Source organism: Ceratina calcarata, unplaced genomic scaffold, assembly GCF_001652005.2.
Source record: "Ceratina calcarata isolate Rehan_Ccalc_2016 unplaced genomic scaffold, ASM165200v1 scaffold46.2, whole genome shotgun sequence".
Classification (NCBI taxonomy): Eukaryota; Metazoa; Arthropoda; class Insecta; order Hymenoptera; family Apidae; genus Ceratina; species Ceratina calcarata.
This window is the reverse complement of record NW_017170029.1, coordinates 129066-149165: the sequence shown is the minus strand read 5'-3', so window position 1 is coordinate 149165 and position 20100 is coordinate 129066. Positions and strand designations below refer to the sequence as shown.

Sequence of the window (20100 nt, the reverse complement as noted above, 5' to 3'; positions counted from 1 at the left end):
TGCTTCCACGCTCGACGTATTTTCGTCTTATTTGGGCGTGCTATAAAATGCGCGCAATTATATAATCTAATTACATAATGCGAGGAAGCAACATTTTCGGAATATTTCGAATCACGCTTATCGGAGCTTCGTAGATTTGATATTGATCCGTTGTTGCGTACGACGTTCCATATATGTGATAAAAATTAAGTGGCTGACGTTGTGCACTCGAAAAAAGTAGAACGTCCGACTTTGATTAAAAGAAATCTCGAGGTAACGATGCTTTTATACTTACGCGACAATTATTTGTGTAGAACAGGAATGTGTGCACAAGTGGAAAAACAGCTTGAATACAAATTGCTTACATAGAATTGTGATATCGTGAACATGTTCAGCAGCCTGTTCCCGATATTTTCATTTTTCGCAGAATCAGAAGTGCCCATTGAGAGAATTCTGCGCTTATCAGAAATATTTCGTTCTAATTCCTTGAACAGTCATCGTTAAATGTACGCACGATGGCTTCCCTGACAAACAAACGATGTCAGCAATTTGCGATATAACCGAAACGGTAGAATCTTATATCTCCGCGTGAGGCATAGTTTGATTTCCTGCTTTATTTCTACGTTTTCATATTCTTTAATCTCGTAATTTAGCTACACTTATTTATACTGCACAAAGTCATTTTTCTTTCCCCAGTGGATTGCTTATATAAGTAGAGTGCGGATTTTATGAAATAATCTATTATGCTGGAAGTATAAACGTTGCATAAAAATATGCAAGATATAAAAAGCGAGTGTATATTGCAATGCTTAAATGATGAAGAAAACTGTAATCTGAAATGGATTTTTGTAGCTGACTACTTTAAATCTTCTATTTTGCATAAAAATCCGCTGTCTATTTACGAGTTAAGGCTCGAACTTTTGTGTGAACACATATGAGATCGTTAGTTTTTGAAGAGGTGAGTAAACCCGCCGTTGAGTCGGCTTGAAATTTACTTTTTCGCGATAAGCTAAAAGGTGAGGCCCCCGGCCGCAAACAATTTTTCACGATCGCTACACTCAATATCGTGGCCAAAGGCTTATCTGTTCCTCCGGCTTGTTTTTCCTACCTCGATTTCTCTATCCCTAAGTGGGACGCGGTCGCGCGCGACGAGATATTAATTCGTACAGCGTTCGCACGACGGAGGACAGAACGTGGATCTACTTGGTAAAATCCACTAACAAGTCAATGTGTATCTGGACCTTAGTAGCAGATTTTATCAATTCGAAGAAAGAACAAATGTAATTATGTAGGTTCTTGCATAAGAAAACAATCGTTATAAATGTACATTAGGTGAATATCAGCAATTCTCAGTATTTAGTCATTTTCATTCAAATACCGTTGCTAATTTCCGAGAAAAAGATTTGGGAATGTTGGGATCTCATCAGACTCCATCACTATACAGATTTTATGACTACTAGTAATTCTCACAATCAGTGTTTAGTCATTTTCTGATTCAACGTGTCGGGCTGATTGTGTCCACGATGAAAGCCTACGTTTGCCCTGGGTTATTCTTCGGCCATTGTACGCTGTCCATAAATTTTCCATTCCCTTATTCCTTGGTTCGTACTCTTTCTTGCCATGCGACCTACGGAACTTAAGGTACGACAAAGAGCAAGAGGACTTCCCAGTGATTGAAAGAAGAGGGCCGCATTGTACTGTCTCCTTCTCCTTTGCCATTTAAAAAGTCAGACGTGCAGTGGGAGAGGTATCGACAGAACAAGACCGCTGGATAGACTGAGAACGCCGAAGACATATGGTGGGAGACAGGATGAGGTAGTGGTAAATACGGCCCTGCGTGATACACAGCTGATCAGTCGTTCCGCGGCGGACGAGTTGTTTTGGTTGGGTAGACGTAACGATTTTTGCTCGGACCGCGGGTGTGCGTGAAATCGCGGGTGTGCGTGCGTTCTCTTTATCAAACGGGATATGACAGAGGTCTGTGCATAAAGAATTCCTGCATACATGCCATTGTTCACGTGCTCTATGCAATTTGACGGTGAATCAAAAGCAAGAGGCGGTGGTACTGTAACCCCGGTGAAACTGCAGACAACATCGGCGCATTGCGGGTTGCCGTTAACGGTGGCGTCGGGTCACTCGCATCGAAGATATTTTCCTCTTTTTCGAAGGAAATCGCAGGGAAGGGTCTATGACCGGCTCACGGGGCTCGCTTTATCAGAAAAACGGAAAAGGCAATATAGGTGCGACCGCGAGCGTCGGATCGAGATTGATGAAGTGTCCGTGGCAATCAGAGAGGAAGACACGGCTGCCGATTCCGCTATTTGTGAATATTGATATCTCCTACACGAATCGTAGCCTGAATCTGTTGTAAATCAGAATTTCTCTCTGTTATACTTTCGTTCGCCACTTTTCACGGTTATCTGTGTTCACGCGGGTGCTTCCTTTCAATTCCTTTTTTCCTCGTGGTAAATCACCGCGAATTGGTTTCGCTTTTCTTCGTTTGTAAAAATTTTATGCGATTGTGTGTGCGCGCTACCGCGCCGCTTTGACGAGAAAAAGGAAAGGTCGATGACAATGCAACGAGTCCAAGATCAAGACAATGGAATCAACATCAAATTTAGTTCGAGCAAGAAGGGAAGCTACAGGCTGGTGTCACAGCACAACGAAAATGAGAAGAAAAGTAATTTCAACGGGACCAATAAGCAAGGTAAGCGGTTTCACCAATTTCTGTTTACTTGTCTTTGAAAGATTAAAGTATATTTTGGACTTCAGTTTAGAAGCAGAAAGGTCAAGTGTTTTTATTTTATACACATACATATGTAACAGTGTTTCGCTCGGTGACTAAAAATAAAATGAAATTATCGTAAAAAATTTTAATTACTCGTGGTGCTTAACAAGTCTGTTTCGAAAAAAAAGATTATGCAAGTTAACAACATTAGACAGAAAACTATTAAATTGTTACGAAAATAAAATTGCTAATAAAATTACGTCTAATTGTTCATGGAAAATATCGAATCTACAGGATAGCAGACTTGTTTCTTATTTTAGATCTTCTTTTGTTGTCACGAAGTGTATCCAATCAATTAGTAGGAAGCTGCTAAAATAACACTATTCTATCATACATATACAGTGACAGGCATACTTCAAAATAGAATAACTTTTTTAATATTACTTGAATCAACTTTATCTTCTTTGGGTTATTAAGAGGCCTGGTTCATAATATGTAATAAAAATTTAAAAAAAATTGCTCTTCGTCAGACTTTCGAAGAAAAAAGGACATCGTTTTTAACGTTTTAATTAGAGTCGTCAATAAAAATTTGGAGCATCCCATTTGTAGATCTAAATAAGTTATATATGTGTACAAAGTTTCGTAAAAATCGGTAGAAGCATAAAAAATTATACACATCCTTTAGAATATGATTTTCGATATTTTTCTTCTCTGATTCAAACACATGAAAAATTTTGAAAAAATACAGAGATCTACTTAAGATTCGAGACCCGAATAAAAATGTAAAGAATCATGTTCTTTGCTGTACTAAAGGGAGTCACTGTATATTTACAGATGAACAGACCATGATTGTTTATTTTCGCTTTTAGTTAAAAATGTAACAGCCGAGGAAGACTTAGTCCCACCAGACGGAGGCTGGGGATGGCTTGTGCTTTTGGCATCTGTTATGGTTAATCTACTCATACCAGGAACAGTAAAATCTTTCGGTGTTTTATTTGTCGAATTCCTTGAAGTTTTCGATGCCTCGCCTGCTGCTGCTGCTTGGATACCAGCGTTATGTTACTTTTTATACAGTTCACTTGGTAAGATACATATTATCATTTTTTAACACTAAACCTACTATTTACCATCCAATTGACCTTAAATTCTTCAGTAAAAAATGAAAAGAAAACAAACATTGTTTTCTCACATTGTTAAAGTTGTAATTATCATTTAAGCTGGTAGCAAGCTACCAGAAAAAATTGCACTAAAATATAGAAAATACAAATATAGTATATTAATCTGAAAAAACTGTCGGTTAAAAAAGTTTCAATTTTATGTTAAACATGATTGATTCTTGTTGCAGGACCCCTGTCCAGTATATTATCAGTTAAATATTCTTATCGGACAGTAACTTTGCTGGGAGGAACCTTCGCTGCTGCGGGGATGATGTTAAGTTATTTTGCAAACTCCGTGGCCTTTTTATGTGTTAGGTAATTATTACATCGACATTAATTGATGAAGTAAATACATTAGTCGTTAATTAATTTTCTTTGTTCAACTGTTTAGTTATGGGGTCCTGGTAGGAACCGGAGCAGGTCTGTCTTTCCCTCCAACCGTGTACATAGTAACTTCGTACTTCGTGCGGCTCCGCGGTCTTGCGAACGGGCTCTGCATTTCTGGTAGCGCATTAGGTTCGATATTTCTTCCGCCTGTCATCGGAATTCTCCTACAAGAATATGGTTACAGGTACGTTCTTTTAATTATACTTATAAACGAGAACAGGTATGAAATCATTATAAAAATTTCCAATTGCTAAACGATTTTATTGAAATTAAATATTTTACGTTGATGAAAAACTTCGTTGAAAAGTTTTATATGATTTATTAATATTTTTTTTTTGTTTAAAATGTCCTAATTTTAATTTTCGACAAAATTTGACACAATCTGTGACTTGTGAGCTTGATCTATCCAACATTTACATAATCTGCGGCACTGTTAGCGTGTCCTAAAGAAAAATACGAGAAGTTTGTGCATTATCTTCTCGATGTCGTGAAGATTTGTAAATAAAAAGTGTTACTGCCGTAGAAAGTATGTATAATATTTTACGTGAAGATTGTTGACTCCGGTGAGTATTTTATTTGTATATCATTATTACAATTAATTAAAGTACGGCAAATGATCGATCATGCATGCGTATAACTACTTTCACGATAGATCCTTCGGACCAAGCACGCGCGCGTGCATTTATTTACACTACGTTATTGCATATCTCTGCGAGATTTACGACATCCTAGCTACACCTGTTTCACGGTTCCACTATCAAACCTGTTGTCATTAATGATAACGAAAATTAATTGTTTGACATTTGTACGATAATGTTACGGCTCAATAGTACTCTAAATTCTATCAGAACTAATTATAAAATCACATTCCTCCAATTAGTAAATGGATTATTGCTAATAACATCTCCAAGTGGTAACGTTTAGTGATTTAAAATACATTTAATGAGGCAATTGCGCCGTTAGACCCGTGACCAGCTGACATTACTTCCCATTTCATTGCATATCTCTGTGAAATTTACGGCCCCCTAGTTACAGCTGTTTCACAATTTCACAATATCAAATCTCTTGTCATTAATGATAACGAATAGTAACTGTTCGACGTACGTACGATTATGTCCCGGCTTAAAAGTATTCATAATATTAATCAGAACTGATTTTAAAATTACATTCCTCCAATTAATAACACAATTATTGCTAATAATATCGTCAAGTGGTAATTTTTTGTTATTTAAAGCACATTTGATGAAGCAATTACTAAGGTTGCTTCTTTAGACCCGCGAGTTACCTTCCATTTTCAAAAGCATAGAAATATTCTATATGTACATACGTTATCCGAAGCCTGCATGCGAAAACGGCACTTAACTCATCACATGTGGCTTAGGTAAGGATTACATATTCCGTATAAATATATTTTTTTATTCGTTCTTGTTCCGTGTCTCGTCTAAAAGTGATGTTTTACGCAGATCAAGTTATATAGTAACTACCCATTAATATTCGGACACACTTAAAAATAGACTACCCTTTTTAATATTGGATCAAACAACCTCATTTTCTTTACAAGGCTTGGGAGGCCTGGTTTATTGCATAATATATAGACTGCGGTTTTTTTATGTAAAATAAAATATTTGGAGCACAAAATTAAGGAATTAAATTTCTTTTTTTAATTAAATATACTTTGCATCCATTATTTAGTACGCTTGTGCATAATGAATGCAATGATCAAAATTCAATACAGTTATATCTTTTCTAAGTGCATAAAAATCCGCAGTTTAATACGTAACAAAAATTGTTCTCAAAGTTCGGAAGGATAAAGAAGCGGGCATGATTTTTAACTTTTTTATTAGGGTCGCAAAAAATTTGAAACATCTCGGTTGTAAACCTAATTAAGTTATATGCATGTACAATGTTTCCACAAATCGTCGTTTGATCCACCATTAAGAAAGTTATTCCGCTTTGAAATTTGAATATTAATGGGAATTCTGTACGCTGCACGCAATACATTTTGATGCTTCATTTCAACTCGGACGAGCACGATAAAAAGGAGACCAGATAGTTTTGAACCAGTATTACGCATCCTATTACTACGACTTCGCTCCGTGATGATAAAGACGAGTTCTTTGGCCGGATGGCTATTTAAAGACTTGGATGAGCTTCTTCAGTCGGGAATAGAAGTATCAAAGTACTCGGAAAATCGAACCGAATAATACTCATTTCGGATAAACAAACTGAGCCGGGTATTCGAAAAAAACCGAACAGTTTGAACAAACCGAGTAGCTCGAATAAATCATGCCGTTCGAACGGGATCAAGTAGTTCGTATAAGGTAAGCTGCTAAATGAAGCGGAGACTGCACTAAGTAGTATGAATGCCGAATAGTAGCTTACAGCAATTGAACATTTTTAGTTTAAAGATCCAAATAAATAGATCGTACATTGTACAAGTTTGAAACTCTTCATTTTTAATCGGTCATAACTCATAACAAGATTAACGAATATTTATGAAATTTTGTACATGCATATAATTTACTTATGTTAGATCTACAAACGGAATGTTTCAAATTTTTATTGGAGACGCTAATAAAAAATTAAATAAACCCAAATTTTTACTCTTTTCGAACGAATATCTTTAATCAATTTTTTTAAATATTACATAGAAAACTAAGTTTTCTAGCATTCCACAGGAAATTATATTGTTTAATCCAATACTAAAAAAGTTATTTCACTTTAAAAGCTGTCTGAATATTTTTGTGAGTCACTGTATGCATACGTATGTATAAAAATCTACGGAAATTCATTTGTATGTACATTCGATTTATTCCAGCTCATCGGTTCATGCGAGTTCTCACACCGTATCGGAAACCGAAAGAGTCGAGCATTTCGACACCTCTAATCGAGAAATCGTGGCTCGCTTTGGCTACGCATCGCTCCTGCGATGTTAAACGATCCATATTACTTTTATCCGACTATTACCGTGAAATTAAAAACATTTATTCAATCTATGTTTCGTTTTCATAAAAAATAAATGCGTTCACAGAAGATTTGAATATGAAGAAGGAAATGCTTACTGAACAGCCGAGCGTGAAGGAATATAAATCATACACGCGTGCCTCTTGTTGGGTGTGCATACGTAATAAACACGATCGTGCAAGAACCACGGAAACGTACGATTTGACGTTGAAAGTATGTACATACATTGCACATTGCACATTTCAAGTGCGCGCGAACGCGTGATACTCACGTGTTTAGAGTTAACGTGTCGTGAACGTAAAAAAACGGTATTAAGATAACTCCAACTTTTATCCGTTCGACTTTATTTATTCACAGATAAGCATAGTAGAATTAATTGATCCAAGCGGAAATTACTTGTATCGCATTTCTCATTTCCTCGTTATTTTTATATCTCAAATTCCTATACTTTTTTCTTTTCGTACAATTAATAGACTGTTGGTTTTCATGCAAAACAAAACATTCATGATATCCAGTTAAAAGACTGCATTCTAAGTAGACATTTCTTTTATTTGTTATTATATTTCTTGGCTATACAGTCAATCCCAAAAGTTTATGTACCTTAGAAAAACGCATTTCCTATAATTAAAAAAAAAATCAGACGTCGGAAGAATAATGCTAATAATAAATATCTACGTGCTGAAAAGTATAGAAAGAAATATCCAATTAAGTATTGACGCTGACGAAAAATTTGTGCTGTCTAATAATGAATGTGCAATGTGTCTATCGAGACTAAAGACATCTAAATGGGCGTTGTTTTATTTATCGAAAAATGTTAGCCATTCTGGAGTTGTAAATCACCTGAGAATGTTGCTGCAATGTAACGCTTGTCCAGACGTGCTCTTCGTGTTGACATCATTCATTTCTTTTAACTATTTGTTTTTTTATTTCCTCAGAATTATTCTTTCCACGATGCGGTGCGCTTTAAAAAATGAAACTTAGCGCCGCGATCGAAACGAATATTCCAATGCAAATGCGGAAGAATATCGTTACGCGAGTTACGAGTCTTGAGGCGTACACCTTTTAATTATTCTGCATATATGTATAGTATCTATGTATATACATATGTTACTAGAACGATAACGAGACAGATTATTACCACCCGTTTAAGCGTCCGTTTTATTTTTTCTTTTGTTGCAGAGGAATGTGTTCCACGGGAGAAGAGGAGAGAATGCAATTATCGAAGAAGATGAACTTCTCTCGTATCGCAGAACATTGTGACGCGATCTGAAACGCGCGCTAAAAATCTTTTAAAACCAGAAGAAGGATGCAATACATTTTTACTTTACACCAGCTATACATTTTCTTATTGTTTCGGAACAGTCGAATTTCAAATGCCTAGAGTGTTTTCGAACGAATGATCTTGTTTTGCTTCAACACGACACTTCATGTCTTTTTAATCAGTATAAAAAGAGTTTCAGATTGACGCACACTGTCTATGTCATAGTCTGTCCTAACTGGTAAATAAGTACATGGTGCAGACTATGAAACACCCTTATATCATTTCTGATAGAGTCCGTCATTAAAAAAGTTAAACTGATATATCGGTCTTACGTATATCGGAATACGTAAGACTGTCTGTGATACTCGATGGTAATTCGTGAAATATGTGTTGCATAATATTAATATGTTAATATAAGAATCAACAGTATGTTGTGTCTGTTACCAAAGATTATGATAAACGAATATGTTAACAGTATTAACGGAATGTAACTGATCTGTGATATTAATCTTTGTACTTTTTTTCAAATCGAATACTGTATAATATAATTATATGATTAATATAAAAAATAAAGCGTTCTCGTAAACGCTAGTATTTATTTTTTATCGAATTATTCTTATTCCATTGGGTCGCTGATCATTATATAAAAAAGTTAATTTCATTTCATTAAATCATATTAGCGTAAATTGTTTTAAACTAATCAGGTTTTGTATTATAAAAGCAGAAATAATAGTTTGAGGGAAACGTTTCTTCGTACTCCATAACGAAATTCAATCAATATCTTCTTACGTTTCACAACTATTTAGATAATTTTATTCGATAACTTTTTGCTATTTTTTGACGGAAAACTTTGACAAGTGACAAGAATAGGTTGTCACGTTGATAGATACAACCAATGTTGCCAGAAACAATTAACTGGAATTACACTTTTCGTATAAATACGAAGAAACATTTTCCCCAACCCAATATTTTAACTTTATGTAATTTAACGAAATATAACAATTTTCTTTTCCCAACAGCCATGGAATGACAATAAATGTGAGCTCTATGAGCAAATCGTATCAATTGATGGAACATGATAAACGTTAAAACTTCGTTTTGCTTTTTTCCAGAGGCGCGGTATTAATATTGGGCGCTGTCACTTTAAATGTTTGGGCGAGCGCTCTTTTGTACGAACCGGTGGAAAAGCACATGGTGCCAGCCTCGTCGTCAGCGAAAGCCGACGACGTTGACCCGGAGAACGCTATGTCAATGACGATAGCTAGCCCGGAAGACGAGAAGCAAACGAACTATGTTATTGCTTCGAACGAGAAAGCCGCACCGATCGTGCCAAAAAGCGCGTCCAGCGTCGCGTTAGAATATTACAAGAACACGCCCGTACAGGGCCGTACGAGGAAGATCAGCATGCCCACGGGACGGGAGATAACCGGGCAGATGCACAGCACGCCAGCATTGCACGCGGTCCCGGAACGCGGCGCTGACTCAAGACTGTCCAGGCGTCAGAAATCTCCATTCCAATCTCCGAGCACATCGTCATTCAATTATATCAGCACACCTTATCACGGCAGCACGCTGTCCGCGCTACATCCTGAGATGACGTCCACGTTGACACTGAACGCGATATCGAGCACGTTCACGAGAAAAGGCGCCGAGGAGACGACCAAAGACGAAAACAAAGAAAGCAAGAAATTCTTCGATTTCAGTCTATTAAAGGATCCTATTTATTTGGTGATCCTGATCTCGAATTCAACGAACGCGGTCAGCTACACGAACTTCGTTATATTACTACCGGCGTACGCGATCTCGCTAGGTTTTGACAAGAACATGTCCAATCTGCTGCTTTCTACCGTGTCGATCCTAGACTTGATAGGACGTATTGGTGGTTCCGCTCTCTCCGATGTCGCGATCATGCCGAAGCACTGGTACTTCGTTGGAGGTTTACTTATATCTGGAATCTCGTTAGCTCTGCTCCCATTAGCAAAGACCTACTCCCTCTTGTCGGTTTCTTGCGGCGTTTTCGGCTTAGCATCCGGTATTTACGTCGGCATCACTGCGGTCATTATGGCTGATATGTTGGGGACCGAAAAGTTGACCTCTTCTTACGGTATCTCGCTATTCGTTAACGGTATCATACAGCTAATCGGGCCACCGATTTGCGGCATCATATATGAACAGATCCATAGCTACGGGCCGATCTTCAGCATTCTAGGAATCATTCTAGTGGTGGGCGCGTCGTTATGGGGCTTCGTTCCGTTCATTAGAAGGAGACAGAGAAACGCGGCGAAGGAGGCGTGTCAGCCGGAAAAGTTGTAGCGCGTCTCACCGATGGAATTGAGCAATTATAATAGCCAACGGTCAGTTTAATTGCGGTACGATCATTATAGGGACGAAATCTAATTGTCTATAACGATAAGTGGTAACGAGAATACAATTATGGAATACTGTGATGTTAGAATGAATGTTTATCAATGTACATATACACCACTGGCACTGTGATGTTATATAGACGATCCACGCGCACATTTTCAGGTGGATTGATAAGAAGACAATTTTCGAAAGATATATTTTTAAGAAACACGATCGTTTCTTTTTCTCATTGGAAGTATCTTGCCTTATTCTTGAAAAAGAAAAATGAACACTTATTCAGCGAAAGTAAATTGTTGTTGCTATTAAAACGAACACACGGACATATAATTAATAGGCTGCGGATCTTATGCATTTATAACAAAATTGGGTATGTAAAAACCGTAAAAAATACATGTAGTGGAGAAAAGTGCATAAATATCAACTGTAAAATGCATAGCATGATGTTTAAATTATGAAAGGATATTCTCAGTAAATATCACTTATTAAATTGATACCTTAAAACTTGTATTTTGCAAAAAAATCCACAGTCTAATGATTAAGTAAGTACTTAGTTCAACGGCGCACTGCATCGTGGTGCTATTGTCAAAAAAAGAATATGAAAGATGCAATAATATAAGTTGGTGCATGTAAAATGTTCTTAGCATATGTATAATATGTAATTGTAAAAAGCAAAGTACTTTATACAGACCTCTAAGAAACGGGGATAAGTATGCTGTATTTCCTATTGTTATATACACGTGAATAGATCAGTCAATTTTTGTTATAAATTCGATTTGTTTGTAAGCCACCGAAAAATATGCCTTACAATTAGAAAATAAGCACTTTGTAATTATCAAATTAAGTTTATATTATACAATATGTAAAATAAATAACAATACAAAATACGTATTCTTCATTTGGAGCATACGACACAGAAAATGAACGTATTATACAAAACTCTCCGTGTTCGTGTTTATTCTATTTTATTTAAAAGGATAGATAATAGTATCATTGTTCGCGGATACTATTAAATAAATAATATGTAGAAACTATGTTATATATCCCTTTTTCTATAGGTTTATTATTCCTAAAATAAATTTACTTCTTATCTTTAGGATCCTTCGGTTCTGTCTTCTCAGTTTCTTCGGTAGGAGGAGCGATTCCACGGAAATTAGGGAATTGTTCCCAGGGAGCAGATAATTCAAATTTGCGGAATTCTTGCGTCAATTCCAGCGGCTCGCATACAACTCTCTTTAATTCATCGTCGTAGCGTACCTAAAAATATTGAATTACATTACGAATTCACACGAATAAAGTATTGAGTTGGAGAAAAAGTTTCTTTATATTTCATAACGAAATTTAAACAATAATTTCTTTTGTGTTTTAACTACTTATGTAACGTTAAATCTATTATAGACCAGTCAAATAACTCTTTCTAAATTCTTCTGTAAGAAATATTATTATTATATGGAATTAATGAGAAATTACCTCGACAAAACCGCTAAGGGGGAAATCTTTTCTCATTGGATGCCCCTCGAAACCGTAATCAGTAAGAATTCTACGGAGATCCGTATTACCTTCAAAAAGTACACCAAACATATCCCAGACTTCTCGTTCATACCAGTTGGCAGCGTCAAAGACTTCCTCTACTGATGATACAGGTGTTAATTCATCTGTATAAGTTTTAACTCGAATACGGGAGTTAAATGTTAGGGAAAGAAGATTGTAAACGATCTAGAAGTTTGGAAATTACAAGGTAATATTTATATTATACAATATGTGATGTGAAATACTGTGAAGTGAGTATTGAAAGTAATCTCTTACTTCAAATCTATATTTCCTGGAAGGGACATCTACTGCAGTAATATCTGATAATGAAGTATACTGTGTATGATGATGATTTCTTAAAAATTTCATTGTTGGATAGATTCCTTCTCGACAAACCATTACCTCGAGTTCGTCACCAGTAACTATCTGAACTTTCTGCACGTACTTGGGAAGGCATGCAGAAATGTATGCACCCATATCTTTCAACTCTGTCAATTCTGTTGTGACTTGACGTATTGTTGCTATAAAAAATAATAAATTAGCATAATATGAAAGATCAGGAAAGTATAGATTAAAAAGTTACTATTAAATAAATAATATGTAGAAACTATGTTATATATCCCTTTTTCTATAGGTTTATTATTCCTAAAATAAATTTACTTCTTATCTTTAGGATCCTTCGGTTCTGTCTTCTCAGTTTCTTCGGTAGGAGGAGCGATTCCACGGAAATTAGGGAATTGTTCCCAGGGAGCAGATAATTCAAATTTGCGGAATTCTTGCGTCAATTCCAGCGGCTCGCATACAACTCTCTTTAATTCATCGTCGTAGCGTACCTAAAAATATTGAATTACATTACGAATTCACACGAATAAAGTATTGAGTTGGAGAAAAAGTTTCTTTATATTTCATAACGAAATTCAAACAATAATTTCTTTTGTGTTTTAACTACTTATGTAACGTTAAATCTATTATAGACCAGTCAAATAACTCTTTCTAAATTCTTCTGTAAGAAATATTATTATTATATGGAATTAATGAGAAATTACCTCGACAAAACCGCTAAGGGGGAAATCTTTTCTCATTGGATGCCCCTCGAAACCGTAATCAGTAAGAATTCTACGGAGATCCGTATTACCTTCAAAAAGTACACCAAACATATCCCAGACTTCTCGTTCATACCAGTTGGCAGCGTCAAAGACTTCCTCTACTGATGATACAGGTGTTAATTCATCTGTATAAGTTTTAACTCGAATACGGGAGTTAAATGTTAGGGAAAGAAGATTGTAAACGATCTAGAAGTTTGGAAATTACAAGGTAATATTTATATTATACAATATGTGATGTGAAATACTGTGAAGTGAGTATTGAAAGTAATCTCTTACTTCAAATCTATATTTCCTGGAAGGGACATCTACTGCAGTAATATCTGATAATGAAGTATACTGTGTATGATGATGATTTCTTAAAAATTTCATTGTTGGATAGATTCCTTCTCGACAAACCATTACCTCGAGTTCGTCACCAGTAACTATCTGAACTTTCTGCACGTACTTGGGAAGGCATGCAGAAATGTATGCACCCATATCTTTCAACTCTGTCAATTCTGTTGTGACTTGACGTATTGTTGCTATAAAAAATAATAAATTAGCATAATATGAAAGATCAGGAAAGTATAGATTAAAAAGTAGCTGAATGAAGTGTTCTTAAAAACAATTATTTTTGTTGATGTGGTTTAGTTATAGTGAAATGTTTAATTGATAAATTGTTTTACGCACGTCGTGCTTCTGGTTTTTCAGTTTCCGTAGTGTATGTCCTTATCGAAGGGAAAACTTTTGGATAACCTATCAATTTAGTTTGATGATTAATTACATAATATAAGAACGATAACATTAAATAATTATTAGATAAATTGTTTTACATATTGATGTTGAAACAGGAAGACTTCGTGAGAGCCTCCAACAATTTTTTAACAACGATGACATTTTCACGAAATACTACGATTCCTTTCAGACTTTAAACAGATCCACCGACACGTACAAACGTGTTGGTGTAAGGCGCTTCTCCTATTTTGCTCTACTATTAGTACTGTTATGTATCTGGTACAGTGATTTGGTACTTATTTTATTAGATCAATGCAATTTATTAAGTTGGTGTAGCATGTATATACGACATTGTCGAATATAGAAAGAATTTTTAATTAAATTAATTGTATATGGGGAATAAATTCTTCGATTGAATAAAACTAATCGTACTTCAAATTTGCAACAAAACTAGATCAATCCTATATCTAAAACGTGTGTGAAAATCACTTAAATAGAATTCCTAGTTTTAAAGAAACAAATTCTGAAACGTTGTAATCTCATGAGACTCCAATATTACAACTGTATCGTACAAAAATAATTATATCTTGTAAACTATTAATATTAGAGACTTTAAATTTACAGTGAATCTCTAGACGAGTCTCATAGCTCATGATAATAGCAATAGATAAAAATCGTTGTTAGTTTTTAAGAAAAAAATTCAAATAGCTTACAATCTTAATTTATATTACATATTTACTCATGTACTGTTTTATTTCAGCTATAAAAGAGATAGTCTATATTAGTTTCTTTTTTTAATGTAATATTGCACAAAAGAATGGATACATAGTATAGTTGGTTTCTCCATTATCAACTGCATATAATATTTTTCGAGGCACATTGTTGTTCAACCTTTTGCATTTCTACAAGAATCGTTGCTATGGCATGTCTCAGTTGATGAAACTTCGTCAGTGATAGTTCAAATATCTGGCGTTTTCCATTGCTAAACGTCCATTCCATTATGATATGTGGTTCCAAAACTCTATTTAGTATGCTAAAAAATGCAAAATAATAAATAAATCTCCTTTAATACTAGTTTAGTATAAAACTATAAAATTCGTGGTCAATAAATAATTTGGAATTACCTGGAGGAAATAGTGATGTCTATTCGCCACTTGCAGGCTATTAGATGAGGATAGAACTTTGTTTTTTGTACTAAACCAGATATTAATTCTGGCCTTTTCAGGCCATATACAACTGTAGATAGATCATCGATACATTCTGCAGATAATCTATTAAAATAACATAACTCTTTTATAATAAACATTAAAAATAACATGTTAAAACATAAACTTGGCAGAGATACATACTTCAACTCTTCTAGTAGTTGTTTAAATTCTGCTGGCTTTACATTCTGGGATAACGTACCCAAATTAATTCTTAATACTGTAAAAATAACTGAGTAATATTCATCCACAGTTTCTTCTGGCACATTGTATTTTTTACTTATTCTATCCAATATTCCTTCCTCTATGTACTCTTGATTTATCGCCTTTACGGCTACTATGAACATTATTCAAATTCCATTTTAAGTTCGGCAAATTAATACAATTTTATAACTTGCATATAATTCATACTAACTTTGTATTAAAGGTCGAACAAATACTTTTTTTAATTCTGGAAAAACCTTTGTTCTGTTTCCTAAAGCATACACAAGTTGAGTTTGAAAATTCGACATCTTTATTTCGGCCACTTTATTTCATTATCACTAGGGCCAACGATAAGTCATAGATAAGTTAAAATTGGTTAAAATACATTTATATAGAATGCTAGAAATTAACGTATTGCTGAAATCGACCGAGGTATGGATAGAGACGTATCGCCTATCCATGTGAACTTGCTGCAATTGCAATTTGCCTTTGCCTATGTGTGCCGCCGTGTGTGTGTGTGTGTGTGTGTGTGTTGGACCAGAATTGAACGAGTTCCCTATACACTATGTAGGATCGTTAAATTACTCGGACGGCAAGCAACAGAAAGTGAGAGTCTGAATGTAAATTGTCAATTGTGTTCATTATAAAAGAAGAATTTCTGAGAGTCTAGAAATCAACATTGTGCAGAGGATAGAGTGTAATATGACAGACGTGGAAAGCTTGAAGGAGGCGATCGCACAGTACGAACAGCAGGTATTTAAATGAAACTTGTATTGACGTTTTCCTCCGCAGCAACATAACCATTTGGTAGTAAGCCCGTTCAACGTTTGACCGAAACTACTTGCGATCCTGATTTTCGTTTTATTCGCCAGTTGGCTCAAGTTCAAGCGACTCTAGCCGTAACTACTCAAGACGCGGATAGGGAAAAATTGTTGAGCTTGCAAGCAGACCTCCAGGAACTCATTACCTTAACGAAAGAAAGCTTGCAAGGTGTTGGAAATTCTAGCGAGGATTTAGATTACGACGACGACGACGACGACGATGATGACGATGATGTCGATGTTGATATTAATGATCCATTGGCAAAGGAATACGCCTTGTTCAAGGTAATTATTTAAATAATTATTGGAAAGAAATAAATCATGACATGGCCCAACAAAAAAGCTTTTTTCATTTTCTGGAATATCCATTATGCGATTCTTATGGAGTTTTTCATGCCAAAAACAACTCTGGAAACAGAATTGCTTTATCATGTACTGTTTCTGAAAAGTAGCAGTTTTTGTAAAAATGCATGATTCATGGAAATAAGAATCACGTAGTAGTTATTGCAAAAAAAATGTTGTGTTGTACAGTATAATTAATCATCTTGTTCAATGCTCAATGTTAGGCAGAACTGAAGAAAACTGCGAATGAGTCTGTGAAAAATGAACAGGATAAACAAGACGATGGTACATCCAATAACATAGAAGTCAGTACGCAAGTATTCTCTAGGACATAGAAATGACACAATTATACGGTGCAAGTTCATCTTGCAGGATGAATTGAGGCAGCTTGAAGGCATGAAATGTAGAGCTCCTCACGGTAGCAATTGGGGTGGCATTGGTTATCATAATGCTATGATATCCTCTGTTTATCAAAACGATAAAGGAATAAAAAATATGCAGGATATAAAGGTGATTTACCAATATGCTAATTGAATGTCCACTACTGCTCAACAGTTTGGAGCATGCTAGAGTTTCAAAACAAGTAATGACCTTTCCTGCAAATAAATATTTAATAAAATGCATGTGCGTGAAAACATTTGTTTCGTCCAAAAAGTGGAGGATGCTCCAAACTTTTGAGTGTACTTTCTAGAGAAAGTTTTAAAGAATGACGTTTTCCTTATCTATCAAAATGTTGTGCAATTGGAAGGAAATTTAATTATTTTATTTGTTATATCGTTTAGGTCAGGGTTCTTTTTCTAAACCCAACACACAAAGAAATGCTTCCATGTCCTTATTATTTGGATGGAAAATGCAAATTTTCTGATGACGATTGCAGATTTTCGCATGGAGAATTAGTGCCATTATCTAGTATACAAGAATACAGGTAAATATATCTCCTGATGTTTGAGGGAGAAAAATTGATACAATTTTTTCTTTGTAGGGAACCCGATTTCCAAAGTATAAAAATGGGTAGTCGAGTATTGGCAAAACACACGAATCAGTTATGGCATAGATCTGTTGTACTGAAAATGCCAGAAAAGGAAGGAGATGTCTTTAGAATTAAGTTCGAGTCTAATGGTAACATTGCAGAAATTTTCCTTCAGGATCTCTTACCCCTTGGTACGTATCTTATTAACCGGCACTGTAATTTGCTTGTCTCACCATCTGGCGACTTTATAAATTTTGAACTTGATAGTTTCTTCTATTTACCGAAACCAACTTAACATATATACATTTATTAGCCACTTATGTGGTGGTACGCGCCGTTCGATGGGGCCGTTCAAGTGTGAACCATTGGCGCCAATGTGTTAAGTAATTAAACAAATGTAAGATCATAATTAATTTTTTGTATACTTATTCATTCGCAGGTGATGCCGAGTTGGAAATGTCAGATACATCTGACAGTGAAAATAGTGGCAATGAAAGCGATTCGATGAACCATTCACAGGAAGAAATAGTTCAGAAGTCGTTTCTCTCGGTTGATGGCAACGCGCCACTGGGAAACTGGGAGAAGCATACGCGTGGCATAGGTAGTAAATTAATGGCTCAAATGGGATATGTAGTTGGCACCGGGCTTGGGAAACGTGCGGATGGTAGGATAAAACCAGTTGAAGCATTGGTACTACCAGCTGGTAAATCTCTAGGTACGTACAGATATTAATTACAGTAGAACCTCGATTATCGGTATTAACAGGAAAACAAACGTGTTTATTTCATACTGTGTATAGTAAGATAACTAAAGGATATTGTTCGAATCATAAAATCTTTTGACATAAGAAAGTCCAGTTAATAGAGCGATCCAATAATGGGTGTTCTAACAATCGGCGTTTTTGGCCGGTATTCACAGCCATTACTTATTCTTCAGATCGCCTTAAGCATTTCGTATCCCTGTCTATCCCTTATTTACAGTCCCTGTCTTGTACAGGAAATAAGGACTTAAGCAAATGCTCAAGGCGATCCTAAATATAAGTAACAACTCTGAATACCAGCCTTAGTGCACGTGTCTCGAATAAAATATTGTTTTCCAGATCATTGCATGGAACTGCGAGAAAACGCTGGTGGAGACGAAGATTTATTTTCCGTAGAACGTAGAATGCGAAAGCAGCAACAAAAGCTAGAGCAACAGAGAGAGAAACAGTATCAAAGGGAGAAAGAACGGGAAAAGAAGAACGTATTTAATTTTATAAATGCAACTTTAGGTGACAAACGTATGTATACAAATATTGTTTATTGTATCGTGTATTGTATGTTTCCTTTTAAACATTTCACTGATCTTTTTACAGCTAAGACCGAAGGACAGAATAATATTTCAAAGAATAAGAATAGTCTTAAAACGGAATCGAACCGGCAACTGAACGTAGCAAATTTTCAAATTGGCGAAAATATTTTAAGATTAGAGAGGGAATCGTCAAAGCTGAAGGAATCTTTGGCAAGACACGCTAAAGGAACCATTCATTATAACAACATCATAATGAAATACAATGAAAAGCAGAACGAACTTGCAGGTTTAAAGGCATCTCAGAAAAGTATTGCTGCCGAACAAGATCAACGGAAGAACAGGGCTAAATTATCGATATTTTGATGTACATATACATATATTTACCACATTGACTTTCTACAATATAAATTAGCTTATATACACACTATCTTAATATGTGTAAAACAATATAAATAAAACAGTATAATTATATTATTACTTTTTTCTTGGATAGTATAACTAGGAATAATCTTAGCTACATCTGAAAATCCATTGTTTATATTCCTGTGAGAACAGTAAATAAAAAACCAAATGTAGCAAGCTACTCGTTCTTTTGTAAACTTTCCATAAATTTATTCTCACGATTTAGAAGATCGTGCTTATTCTTTAACTTTGAATCTCCAGCCCTTACACTGTAAGGCTTACAGTGCACACGGTGCGCACTGCGCAGTGGACAGAGAGTGTATCAAATAAACAAGGATTCTAACGACCGAAGGGGCTGCGTACTGCATGTGTGATGTATGATGTATGTTAGCACGCGTTAGAACGTAATGGCGTACGTTAATTACGAGCACGGCGTATGTTCCAGCCGTTCCAGCAAAGTCGAAAAGGATGAACCCTGATTGGTCAAAATTCATACACTACATTGGGAGCTGGGGGGAAGCGAATGCATCATCTCATCACTTGTCTGATTCGTACGCCGCTATATCCCTTTTGCATCCCCAGCCCCAGTTATCCAAACAATTTAACATTCGTAATAATGAAGAGCAGTACGAATTTGTTGATTTAAGTCAGAAGAGTTGCTGCTGTACAATATCGA

The 20100-nt window shown here is 35.6% G+C and overlaps 5 protein-coding genes across 5 annotated transcripts; 2 read left to right on the top strand and 3 right to left on the bottom strand.

Annotated features, from left to right (window-relative positions):
- Nucleotides 1-206: 206 nt before the first annotated feature.
- On the top strand, nt 207-11761 carry hrm (solute carrier family 16 member hermes). Its single transcript, XM_018028541.2, has 5 exons — nt 207-2686; nt 3577-3789; nt 4053-4179; nt 4256-4435; nt 9589-11761. Exons 1-5 carry the CDS (start codon nt 2548-2550, stop codon nt 10787-10789), a joined length of 1860 nt encoding a protein of 619 aa, XP_017884030.1. The 5' UTR covers nt 207-2547; the 3' UTR covers nt 10790-11761.
- Nucleotides 11762-11788: 27 nt separating this feature from the next.
- LOC108627350 (NADH dehydrogenase [ubiquinone] iron-sulfur protein 3, mitochondrial) lies at nt 11789-12946 on the bottom strand (the record flags this gene model as incomplete). The annotated part of the gene is made up of 3 exons (XM_018028546.2): nt 11789-12097; nt 12311-12556; nt 12647-12946. Coding segments are annotated over 3 exons (723 nt in total), but the record flags the coding sequence as incomplete, so codon positions are not given.
- A 36-nt stretch (nt 12947-12982) lies between these two features.
- LOC108627348 (NADH-ubiquinone oxidoreductase subunit 9-like) lies at nt 12983-14490 on the bottom strand. The gene is made up of 5 exons (XM_026815534.1): nt 14289-14490; nt 14146-14211; nt 13753-13997; nt 13417-13662; nt 12983-13203 (listed from the first exon to the last, which is right to left on the bottom strand). Exons 1-5 carry the CDS (start codon nt 14350-14352, stop codon nt 13027-13029), a joined length of 798 nt encoding a protein of 265 aa, XP_026671335.1. The 5' UTR covers nt 14353-14490; the 3' UTR covers nt 12983-13026.
- A 421-nt stretch (nt 14491-14911) lies between these two features.
- On the bottom strand, nt 14912-16075 carry LOC108627349 (COMM domain-containing protein 5). Its single transcript, XM_018028545.2, has 4 exons — nt 15811-16075; nt 15540-15732; nt 15315-15461; nt 14912-15223 (listed from the first exon to the last, which is right to left on the bottom strand). Exons 1-4 carry the CDS (start codon nt 15905-15907, stop codon nt 15040-15042), a joined length of 621 nt encoding a protein of 206 aa, XP_017884034.1. The 5' UTR covers nt 15908-16075; the 3' UTR covers nt 14912-15039.
- A 96-nt stretch (nt 16076-16171) lies between these two features.
- Nucleotides 16172-19496, top strand: LOC108627347 (zinc finger CCCH-type with G patch domain-containing protein). Its single transcript, XM_018028542.2, has 9 exons — nt 16172-16352; nt 16472-16705; nt 16987-17067; nt 17135-17272; nt 17545-17687; nt 17745-17923; nt 18172-18447; nt 18832-19011; nt 19087-19496. Exons 1-9 carry the CDS (start codon nt 16302-16304, stop codon nt 19383-19385), a joined length of 1581 nt encoding a protein of 526 aa, XP_017884031.1. The 5' UTR covers nt 16172-16301; the 3' UTR covers nt 19386-19496.
- Nucleotides 19497-20100: the final 604 nt, after the last annotated feature.

What these genes read in the sequence shown, in the direction of transcription:
- hrm (XM_018028541.2), top strand. Translation starts at nt 2,548, where the DNA reads ATGACAATGCAACGAGTCCAAGATCAAGACAATGGAATCAACATCAAA. An exon ending in CAACGGGACCAATAAGCAAG is followed by an intron (nt 2,687 to 3,576) that starts GTAAGCGGTTTC and finishes TTTCGCTTTTAG; the next exon opens with TTAAAAATGTAACAGCCGAG. An exon ending in GTGGCCTTTTTATGTGTTAG is followed by an intron (nt 4,180 to 4,255) that starts GTAATTATTACA and finishes TCAACTGTTTAG; the next exon opens with TTATGGGGTCCTGGTAGGAA.
- LOC108627348 (XM_026815534.1), bottom strand. Translation starts at nt 14,352, where the DNA reads ATGTCATCGTTGTTAAAAAATTGTTGGAGGCTCTCACGAAGTCTTCCT. An exon ending in TCCTGTTTCAACATCAATAT is followed by an intron (nt 14,212 to 14,288) that starts GTAAAACAATTT and finishes CTAAATTGATAG; the next exon opens with GTTATCCAAAAGTTTTCCCT. An exon ending in CCCTTAGCGGTTTTGTCGAG is followed by an intron (nt 13,204 to 13,416) that starts GTAATTTCTCAT and finishes CAATATTTTTAG; the next exon opens with GTACGCTACGACGATGAATT.
- LOC108627349 (XM_018028545.2), bottom strand. Translation starts at nt 15,907, where the DNA reads ATGTCGAATTTTCAAACTCAACTTGTGTATGCTTTAGGAAACAGAACA. An exon ending in TGTTCGACCTTTAATACAAA is followed by an intron (nt 15,733 to 15,810) that starts GTTAGTATGAAT and finishes TAATGTTCATAG; the next exon opens with TAGCCGTAAAGGCGATAAAT. An exon ending in GACATCACTATTTCCTCCAG is followed by an intron (nt 15,224 to 15,314) that starts GTAATTCCAAAT and finishes TGCATTTTTTAG; the next exon opens with CATACTAAATAGAGTTTTGG.
- LOC108627347 (XM_018028542.2), top strand. Translation starts at nt 16,302, where the DNA reads ATGACAGACGTGGAAAGCTTGAAGGAGGCGATCGCACAGTACGAACAG. An exon ending in GTACATCCAATAACATAGAA is followed by an intron (nt 17,068 to 17,134) that starts GTCAGTACGCAA and finishes TTCATCTTGCAG; the next exon opens with GATGAATTGAGGCAGCTTGA. An exon ending in TGCAACTTTAGGTGACAAAC is followed by an intron (nt 19,012 to 19,086) that starts GTATGTATACAA and finishes ATCTTTTTACAG; the next exon opens with CTAAGACCGAAGGACAGAAT.